The sequence below is a fragment of the Ipomoea triloba genome, chromosome 7 (assembly GCF_003576645.1).
Source record: "Ipomoea triloba cultivar NCNSP0323 chromosome 7, ASM357664v1".
NCBI lineage: Eukaryota > Viridiplantae > Streptophyta > Magnoliopsida > Solanales > Convolvulaceae > Ipomoea > Ipomoea triloba.
In genome coordinates this window covers 4,665,717-4,676,653 of record NC_044922.1, presented here as the reverse complement: position 1 = coordinate 4,676,653, position 10,937 = coordinate 4,665,717, and the positions used below count along the sequence as shown (strand labels likewise).

Genomic DNA, 10,937 nt, shown 5'->3' with positions numbered 1-10,937 from the left:
TTTTTTTTTTTTTTTTTTTTTTTGAAACAAGAAAAATACTAGAGCTTTTGATAATGTTACCTCACCAAGCCGATCAAATGCCCCAATAGCACCACCACACAGTGTTGAAAAAATTGCATACCAAATTTGGGTATCCATGAAGTACACCTGCAATAACATTTGCAAGAGTACACAACTGCCTCAGCACAGTTAATCTCTATTCTTTACACTATGGGAAACAGGTGGTATGAAAATTTTAACAAAATTGAATACAACATAGAAAAAGAAAATAAAAGAAAGAAGATAATATACCAAAATCACTGGGGCCCAAAGGGCAATAACAGCTCCATAGTTGTTAGTAGCTGCATTGGTACAACACCTTTTAGTAAGAGAATAATTAAAGAGGTCAATGGAGATGAACTAAAAGAAGAAACAAATTAGGACAAATACCATTTGGGAAGAACTCATGCCAAGCATACTGAATATGATGAATATTCATTATATCTTTTGTTGGCCTTACCAGAGGTTTTATCTGGTGCAACAAAGAGACTATACTTAGTAGAAACTATGTATCCTGATCCAAGGAATAGAACCAAAGAGATGTTGCAACTACCTGGACGAAATAGCTAAATGAAAATTTGCAACACAGAAGCAGCACCCAGAATAAAGTATACCTGGCAAGGGAAGGAAAAAAAATGAAGAGGGCAGATGCCAAAATGAAACAGAAGAAAAGAAGGTACTTAGAATTTATATAAAATATACTTTATCAGTGCAAATTGACTTTCATGCATCCCCCTTCCCACATAGATTCTAGGCTGAAAAAGGGATAAAAACAAAGAAAAAGTCATTGAGGTCAAATATAAGGTTACAAAGTAATCAATACTAAAATGCATGGGGAATAAAAGATGGAAGATTGAGTGTAGTGCATAATGCAGCATCAAGAGCAACACATATAAAAGCCATAAACTTTTCTCAATACAAGACTGAAATTACAGCACCAGGAAATGAAAAAAGAAAGTTGAAAATATATTGAAAACCTATTTTGGTTCATTAGATTTGCATTTTATATTAATTAATACAGAGCAGTAACTATTTTCCCCAGAGCTTTAACATTTGCCTACAATTCAAACCTTATCAGGAACTATAAACTATAAGCTTTCCATCTGGCTGATACAAAGAAATTAACACACAAGTTTATCTTATACAATTTTACTTCAAATTTAATGCATGTTAAGTTCTATCTATGTTTATATGCACACAGATGGACAGTCATAAAAACACGTACTATGTTTGCACAGCTCACTTTACATTAGGAAAGCATACCTGTGACCACCATAGAAGAAATCTTACAACAAGCCAATCTGAGCTCTCAATCCAACGCCGAAGCATTGGGAACAAAAATAAAACTGCTGCAAGTAAATTTGGTAGCAGGTATAGAGCCACAGCCATGAGATAGAGTGGTGGAATGCCCTTAACTCTATTTAGAAATGAAAATACATCCCTAATCTGGCCAAATGTGAAGGAGTTGTTTTGATGCGCGTAACACAGTGGAAGGGTGATAGTCCAAGCCAGGCTAACAATGATCTTCAAAACATTCCTCAAAACATCTGTAAACATCCATCTATGATAGCCCGGAAAGTTCAAAATAAGGTCCAAAATACCTAGTTTCATAGATTAAGAAGAAAGGAAAAGAAAATTAATTTTCCAATCAACACAACTCAAGACTAAAAATTACAAATGTTAGATTCAAGACCACCAACATATCAAACTTGTTCTGCCAGGAATTCCAAAACCAAGAATTCAGTCTCAAGTATTATTGGTTTATTGTACAATCCAAAACTCTCCCCTTGGCATTATATATTAGCTGAGAGAAAAGGCTATGGAAGATGCCTAGAACATATAGAAATAGAACCCCTGAAAACAGAATAGTTGGCAAACAAATACAGAGTGTATGTTAATGAGAACTCTAATTGTCATCTTCCTACACCTTTTTCAAAGCATCAAATTTTAGGACTAAAAGGTAGGGAGAAAGAGAGCTAGTGCCTACAGACATACAGAAAAATCTAATAAACCTTATTATGCTTGAATGTAAATAATGCAGCAAAGAAGAAGGGCATACTTTGAAGGAAGCGAAGAAAGGCTGCTGTGATGAAAATACTTGACAGACCATATAGCACATCCTTCCGAAATATATCCAATAATTCAACATCACTCCATGCAATTATAATCAGGGCCTAAAACAGCGGAGTCCAATAGTTACTGGCATAAGAATCTAGTGATATTAGCAAAAGGGCAGTCGATTCAGCAAAATTAATGTTTGAACAGGCTACCTGTAAAGCAAGAATGAAGAATGTCCAAAGGCGGTCAAAACTTCGAAAGGTATGCCAAAATGATCTGGTCTCTGCAAAATTCGATTTACCCATCCTTGCAGGATTTTTGTCGGAAGTTCCTTTGCCCTGGGATAGCAGTCGTATAAAGTAATGAGGAATATTATCATCCATATGAAGCAATTGATGGATAAATAGTGTGAATGTACTTTAGATTTGTCTCGTGTAGATTTGAAGAATTCTCCATCATCACGCATTGGCCAACCCAAAGAAAAGCAATCTAAAGACCTGGGCAAACTCAACCAAATTATAATATGTAAAAGCAGAAACAAAATGCAAGCAATCACTGCATGTTTTAATCTTAAACAAGAAATACACTGTTCAACTTGAATTCTTAAATACCAGAAATACTCATTCAAATCGTCATAGTTGCACCAAGCGGTGTGTGGTGATTTTCCATTTTGGCCTTTCTTAGCCTCCTGGAGAAATATAATCACCATTCACTATCTTTGACAAGTTAAGCCCAATAATTAATAAAGTATTACAGGATTGTATAAATAGTACCTTGTCAATCACATGATAAATGGGAGTAATGACCTTCCGCAGGAAAGATTCATCATCCCCACCATAAGAAGGCTTGATGTTTTCACCAGTGACAATGCTAACATTTCCGGCTAAGAGACCATGAAGTTCATATGCCATCTAAACAAATATTTGCAAAATGATATTACATGTATTAATTTATAATTACTCTGTACATTCTTTTATAATTATCTGTATATATTGAAAATTGAAATGGTGCCAGTCCAAGAGTAAGATAACTACAACTCACATTGTGGAAGATATAGCATAGACACTCTGGCATGAAGCGAATGTTAGCTGCCTCACCCCAGATTAGAAGATAAAGGCCCATGTAAAGTATTTTTCTTTGTTTCACTTCCTGCTCTCCTTGAGGGAGCCTAAAATCATCAAGAGGAACATTAAATGAATTTATTTACAATATAAACTTGCATAACTATAGCCCCATGCACATCTGTTATAATAGTTTAATTCAGAAAGCATATATCAGAAGATATGATGTGAATGAAGTCCATTGGAAAGAAAACTGGTTGAAAGTCGAAACTCCTAATACCTCACCTTAAACTGTGTTTCCTCCCCAAATATTTGCACCAACTTTTGTAGTTTTTGAAAAGCTTGTTCATGAGTGCATCAACAGCTCGATTATCAAGCTGTGTGAAAACCACATTTTTCAGTACACTTTCTAGCTCTACTCTGGAGATTTGTGGAGCAAGTTACAAAGTCAAGACACATTAGGGTAAACTATATACAGTTTAGTGTATCTATATTAATATATGGCTTTTTTATTCAACTAAACAGCCATAATATAACTCTTACGTAAAAGAGAAAACATAATTACATACTATATCTTGAGAATTGCACAGTTTCAATAACTAAACACAGAATATTAACTAACAGGATAACAAAGTAATCTGACATATTGTTGGGTAATTTATAAAATCCCAAAATTAACAAGCTCAAAAACGAAAGGTCAAGGTTTCAAATTCGAGTCGTGTGTCACACACTTTCCTAGGTTCCCCAGGATCTCAACTATTAAATCAAGGCAAACACGGGTAGAACATAGAACTTTGAGAGAAAGAATTTTCATAGTTTATTTTCTAGTGCGCGCAAGAGAGAACCTTTATGCTACACAATTTAAACTCCCTTAAAAAGGGATTTGTATTTATGCTAGTGCAAACCCACTTCCCATTTCCAATGTGGAACAAAGGCTTATTCCAAGCCTTCCCATCTCAATTTCTCCAACTCAAATGGTCTATTTGATAATCAATTTCTCATTAACTCATTGTCCGTTTTGAGCGTACTATCAATTTCTTCGTCTCACTTAGGAGAACCCGAATCCAATTTGACCCGACCCAAATCGGAAGTGACCCTACTTATATTTGTACCATAAAATAGCCACTTACAATAACATTTTTGCTAAAATTTCCAACAATCCCTCACATGAATGAAAATTGATTTCCCGGACTGGAAAATGACACGACTGTGTTCAACGGTTGATCCCTGCATGGCTGCATAGGATAGGTAGGTGTCATCCTTTGAACCTTCCCTTGTAAAGATATATCTACTTTACTGACTGTTCGGTAGAATGCGATATCTTTGAACCGTACTATCATTTGTGTAAACGATGATATATCTTACACAAGAACCTTCCAACATTGTTGTGTTCTCATGGGTGTGCCTATTTTGGCCATGAAACAACGTTCCTAGTTCTACAAGAGCTTCTAAAGAATTGAGCCCAATCAATTTTCTTTTGAAGTAACCCACTTCTCTCTCACATAGGTGGTTCTTTTCCGAGTATCCCGCACACTTCCAAGTTTTGCAGTGTGACTATGGCAAGTATCATTCTAATGGAATTTATTCTCGTCATGGGAGAATAAGTGTCAAAGTATTCATGGTCCTCACATTGACTGTAACATTTAATTACAAGTCTAATATTGTAACCATCCTTCTCACCATGAGGATGTACCCTTCTTGTGTCAATTGATGTTACCTTTCATGAGGATGTACCCTTCTCACCATCTTCACATCATGATCATTCAAGGGAGGAAGATGATATCTTGATCTATACCGTTACTTCTTTTGTTCCAACACCTCCGGTTCTTCAGGTTTATTCTTGACGACCAAGACTTCCTGAGTTAGCCCCCATTGCATCTATTGATTCTATCTCTCCCTAAAACTGTGAAAGAAGCCATCTCCCATCTTGGATGGTACAATGCTATGATAGAAGAAATGAATGCTTTAGACCAAAATGGTACTTGGAATTTGGTAGACTTACTTGCAAGGAAGAAATCAATTGGTTGCAAATGGGTGTTTGCCATCAAAGTGAACTCTGATGGATCTATTTCTTGGTTGAAGGCTCGCCTTGTAGCAAAGGGATATGCTCAGACTTATGGGGTAGATTATTCTGATACCTTTTCCCCTGTTGCTAAGTTAACATCTGTTGGATTACTTATTTCTATGGCAGCTATCTATGATTGGCCCATCTTGCCACAGCTAAAGCATTTTCCATGAAACTTGTTCTAAGAAACGTCTCATTTGAGACCAAGTTTTCTCTCGTCCTTTTTACCATTCTTGGAGTTTTTATCATGCTCCAAAACATTGGCCTTAGCGCTACCAGTGACAGGAACTTTCCCATCCGTCCTCCTCAATCCGAAGCCGGAGGATAAACTGTTCCGGGTTCATGTCCTTTCGCTTGTGATTAAATTAGTTATTGAAGTCCTCCCAACCTGGAGTAATAAGTCGATTATAGACGCCACTTGGAAGGCTTCACTCACCACCATGCCTTAGTCACGGATCTAGTTGAAGATTAAGTAAATCTCTTCAACTTAACTTAGCATAGTTTTGGAATCCACCATCTTAAAGTCAAAGAATCGGCCAACGACAAATTTCTTTGAGTCAATATCATCACTTTTGTACTTATGGTCCAAGGATTCTCACAACTCTTTCACTTTGACATGTTGTATACATCATACAACGTATCGTGCAAATCAAATCCGAAAATGAGCATGAAAAGACTTGAATCGTGTGCGCCCGCGACCCTTTGAATACATTTTCCAACTTGTAAACAGAGATATCACTCAACCACTTGGGGACTAAGAAGTGACTTCTTGGTATAGACCAAGAAGTAACTTCTCGGTGTGGGTCAAGAAGCTCCCTCTCGGTGCAGACCGAGAAGTACGCTTCTTGGCACTGTCTGGGAATGACTTCTCAGTTGTGATCGAGAAGTGAGCTTCTTGGCACTGTCTAAAAATGACTTCTAAGTTGTAGCCGAGAAGTGTGCTTCTCGATTGTGATCGAGAAGTGGAAATCACTTCTCGGGTGTACCTTGTGGTTTTCACCTCTCCTATATTAATGACTAATTTAACCACCTTTCCTATATATATCGTGGTTGAGCAGAGTATTTTATATACACTGAATACAAAAAAACTACGAAAATTCTCTCTCAAAATTCTGCTCTTCTTCCTCCAAAATTGCTCTACGCGTGTTCTTGTTTGCCGTGATTTAATAGTTGAGTGATCAACTTTTAAATCAAAATTCATTTTATCCTGAGAAACCTAGACTTCTTCGTCACAGATCCAGTTGAAGATTAATTGAATCAATCCACTTAGCACAGGTTTGGAAACCACCATCTTAAAGTCAAGGAATTGGCCAACAACAAATTTCTTTGTGCCGATATCATCACTTTTGTACTTATGGTCCAAGGATTCCCACAGCTCTTTCGCTGTGACATACTTGTTCTTTACTTTGAAAATCAATTTTTCATTCACCCATGATATGTTTAATCAATTTTTCATTCACCCATGATATGTTTTGAGCGTACAATATATCGACGTCTTCATCTCACTTAGGAGAACCCGAATTCACTTTGACCCAATCCCAATCGAAAGTGAACCCCACTAATATTTGTATCACAAAATAGCCACTTACAATCTCTGTTTTGCTAAAATTCCCAACAGATGTTCTAAGGATGTAAATAACACCGAGCATAAATCTTGGTGTAAAAATTGAAACATGATTTGTAATGAGCAATCAATATTTAGATTCTAAATATACTGGCTAGTGCAGCAAAGCAGAAGTTGTAAGTTTCAAAGCACAAAAAATATTTGCAGCTTAACATGAAAAGTTTTTCATGCCTTGTTTTGTGGCTCCGGTTTTGGAACCAGCCTTGAATGGATATTGGCAAGCAGTAGAGTTAGATGTTCCCGTTGGTTCCTTACATTGTCTCTCTGTATGCATCAAATAGAGCATTGAAACTTTGAAATTCATAAAGAATGGAACTCAGTCTAAATGATCAGTACCCATTTTTGGATGACCAATTTGTACCTGAAACCCAAACATTGCCCTTAGCCAATCTAAAAGGTCGAGCTCCCCAGCTCTCTGCCTTTGCTGCTCAAATGAGGTTGGCCAACTTAATCCATGCATGTTCGAAAGAGCTGACACAGCAGCTTTAACCTGGAGAAAGCAAAAAACTTCCATCATCATTCAGACTAACTTGTTTAATAGAATCTGTACCGTATATGTTTGGATGCAAATTTTGACCTCTTCGAGCTGCATGATAGATTGTGAAGCTCCGGCAGAATCAGGGGGGATGATGTTATAGGGAGCATAGATTTCCTTCTTTGCCTGAACATCATTTGCTGCTGCAATAATCTGTTTAAACAATAATTAATATTTGTTATGATCTGTGAATATAATTCTTTCACAAAAGCATGAAAGCATCATAGGCAAACTAATATATCTGAACAATAAGTATGCAATCATATAGACTGTTATTACAACTAACCTCAGGAGCAACTTCTTCAACTTTTTCAGTCTTGTTGACTGCACAAAGAACCTCAAATAGCACTCCAGCAGTCTGGTATGCTTTGCCAAGCTGAGCTCTGTTGGCAAAATATTATAACAATTAACAGCAAGTACACTTTCCAACAAGGATTGCATAGTAAAAGGGAAACTACTGCATTAGTCTCTGCATACCTATCTGCTTGTTCACCCTTGTTAAGTGCCACAACATATTGCTCATAGTATTGCTTATAGAAACTCTCTATTTCTCGCGCATCAGTCTTTTTCACTCGAGAAGCAAGACTTGATGCATTGTCCTGAAAGGATTACTATTAGCAAACCTCTATAGTTTGTCAAAGGAATTGAAGCATATTTCAACTAGCATACTGCAGTTCCTAGCAACTGTTCACATAAATTTCTCACCAATCAAATTTCTGAAAGAGAAATTTCAGGAGATGTATTTGTTAGATGTGTATTTTCCTTGGTTTTCTGTCACAGTGGAAACTAAACTGGCAGAGAATACAATGCTCCCATACCTTCTAAGTAAACAATACACCAATACCAATATGTTTTCAAACCATTTCAAAGTGGACCAATGTCTGTGGGTTGGCCCGCCCTCGTGTCGTGATGAGATGGGTTAGGGCCTTAGAAAAAACTGGCTCGCATAGGCCTGGCCTTATTTTTAAATAAATAAATATACATATATATATATATATATATATATATATATATAAATAAAAGCCTTAGTAAATCAGTAATCCAGGTCGCCGCCTCCAGGCACCAGCGACGCCACCACTCCTCCACGCGGACCACGCCGTCGTCGTAGTCGTCTCGATCAAGCTAGGGTTTCTCTACTCCCTATCTCTGAGCCGGTCACTCGGTGAAATGGAGTCCCTATGCTTCCGCCATGGCAACATCAATAGTCGCTCTCTTGAATGGGAAGCATATCAAGCTATTCACTTTCTCTTCAAGTTCATCATGTAATCTCCCGATCAAGTACAGTAGCTTAGCTGCGCTTCTGAAGATGCTGGAGTTTCCTTTGGAATTGATTCAGAGGAAAATTCACGAATTGAAGTTTGCTTTGATCAGAGGATGCAATTGGAAGTTCCTTAATTGTTTACATTGAAGATGCTGGAGTTTCCTTTGGAATTGATTCCGGCCGTTTGCTTTTTCCCTCCAAGATGATCATATATTTCATTTTAAATATTATTATTTATTATTTAGATTTAAATATATTTATTTTTTTATTTTTTTTATTGGTGAGGTGATATTATCCGATCCGAATTGAAGCAAGTGAAAGGAAAATGAGGAAGTGATGATAGCTAGCAATGCATGCAGATGAGATGAGATGAGATGAAATAGAAGGTGGTAGGGTACATACACGCTCCAATCGTTGAAGGAGAGCGGTTTTGAATTGACGCACACCACGTCCACTGGAGCTTGGGTCCAATCTGTGCGCCTTCTCGAAAGCGTAGAATCGACCTGAATAATAAGCGTAACAAAATAACCAAATAGGAAAGAACAGTCAGCTAGCTTCAAAACTGGAATTCAGAATTGAAGAAGCTAATTAAGCTAGCTTTCACATCGCATACGTACAGAGATATGCAACTCGAGGGCGTTCGTTTTGGATCTCTGTGGCAACGCGGAGGACAGGCGAAATGGACTGAAGGGACGAGGGCACCACTTCGTTGTCGAACACTTCCCCAATGGAGAAGGTGGTCATGGTGGTATTGCGTGAAGCCCGCCGCAACAGCTTCGACTGTAGCTCCGACGGATCCATACCTCTTGGCGACGCCATTTTCAATTCCTTCCTTCTCTCTTCAATTCGATCTCTCCTCCGATAATCCTCACCTCACTATTATTCAATTCGTTTAGATACGCACATAGCTAGCTCCAACCTACAAAACCTCAGCAAACAGCTTCATCTATCTCATCGATCTCCGATCCTGGCCTCCTCTCTATCATCAACTCCCTCTTCCTTCCTAATTTCGCTCTAACATATCGCATCAATGCAAAAGTAAATCAAAAGATGATGATGATGATGATGATGATAATAAGTAACACTAATTTTGATACGTTGGCATTCACATTTCCATATTCATGCAGAGATCGAAATAGTGGGTGAAAATTTTTCAGTTGAGTTTCGGAGACACGTGGATGGCTGGGAGAGTTTTGCGCTGATGAGACAGTTAGAGATCGATGATTTCTTCCTCGATCTTTCTCTCCCGGTTCTAGCGTCACTATGCTTCTTTCCCGCTACAATCGAAGGGATGATCAAGACATTCATTTTTACGACATTAATCTTTTGAAATAGGAGTAATAATAATATAAATATCTAAATTGATTTGTAGTTTCATAATTACGTTGATCATTAATCAATTGCATGTAGGAAATTGCACCATGCAAAATATAAAATCAAGCTGACAAAAAAAATGGTTTTAAGATAATATTATTGGCTTATTTAATAAATAATTAAGTAATTTTCGGTGAATTGCAAAATAAGTTCATCATCATGAAAAACTATAACTATATACATCCAGTAGTATATGTTCATAAGTTTTCCGTGATGAGTGAAACTCACAACCACTACCCGATATTTTTAAGTTTGATCAAGAGAAAAATTGGTAAGATGCATGTAACATCCCTAACTATGCAGCCACATTAAAATATTTTTTTAAAAAGTTGTTCTTACTTCATGTAAACACATATTCTACTATCATTTTTGACGTTTTGAAATAGAGTAACATTTGTGTGAGACCGTCTCACGGGTCTTATCAATCCGTGAAACGGGTCGAATATTTGATTAATGGGTTAAATCTTTATAACACCGTATGCACGGTTGATGAACACCATTTTGGTGTAATAGGTTTTATTTCTTGATTTTCACTTGTTTTTTTTTTATTAATTCCTTTTGTATCTTTATTTTGTTTTGATGTATTTAACTTTTTTTTGAAACCAAAACAATAATATACTCCATATTAATTAACATCCATCACCAAATCATTACAAGTTAAAGGAAAGAAGGAGGGTTTATAATCCACTTTGAACGATCATATATATATATTGCAATCAATTGAATAAATTTGCCAACAAAATAAGTAAAAAGAAAATTTGCCAAAAAAAAAAAAAAAAGACATAAACATTTTTTTTTGAGTTGCAATCGTATGTGTGAGTTGAAATCTTCTCTTCAATGATGAAGTGTTATCTTTCTTCAAATAATTAAAACAAGAGATAAATATGATGTATTTATAAGAGACTAAAAAAAATTTGGCA

The 10,937-nt window shown here is 36.7% G+C and overlaps 1 protein-coding gene across 1 annotated transcript in view; it reads right to left on the bottom strand.

The window, feature by feature from the left end:
• LOC116025662 (callose synthase 5-like) overlaps positions 1-9,675 on the bottom strand; it is a 20,153-nt gene extending 10,478 nt beyond the window's left edge. Inside the window, exons 1-20 of the mRNA XM_031266980.1 lie at positions 9,261-9,675; positions 9,046-9,146; positions 7,860-7,981; positions 7,669-7,765; positions 7,425-7,535; positions 7,209-7,337; positions 7,019-7,111; positions 3,444-3,535; positions 3,139-3,265; positions 2,871-3,008; positions 2,709-2,785; positions 2,516-2,594; positions 2,310-2,435; positions 2,099-2,213; positions 1,303-1,640; positions 742-794; positions 593-653; positions 430-511; positions 292-341; positions 61-147 (exon numbers count right to left, since the gene is read on the bottom strand). Coding sequence (XP_031122840.1) covers positions 61-147; positions 292-341; positions 430-511; positions 593-653; positions 742-794; positions 1,303-1,640; positions 2,099-2,213; positions 2,310-2,435; positions 2,516-2,594; positions 2,709-2,785; positions 2,871-3,008; positions 3,139-3,265; positions 3,444-3,535; positions 7,019-7,111; positions 7,209-7,337; positions 7,425-7,535; positions 7,669-7,765; positions 7,860-7,981; positions 9,046-9,146; positions 9,261-9,462 — 2,280 coding nt within the window. The 5' untranslated portion in view covers positions 9,463-9,675. The remainder of the gene's footprint in view (positions 1-60; positions 148-291; positions 342-429; positions 512-592; positions 654-741; positions 795-1,302; positions 1,641-2,098; positions 2,214-2,309; positions 2,436-2,515; positions 2,595-2,708; positions 2,786-2,870; positions 3,009-3,138; positions 3,266-3,443; positions 3,536-7,018; positions 7,112-7,208; positions 7,338-7,424; positions 7,536-7,668; positions 7,766-7,859; positions 7,982-9,045; positions 9,147-9,260) is intronic.
• Positions 9,676-10,937: the final 1,262 nt, after the last annotated feature.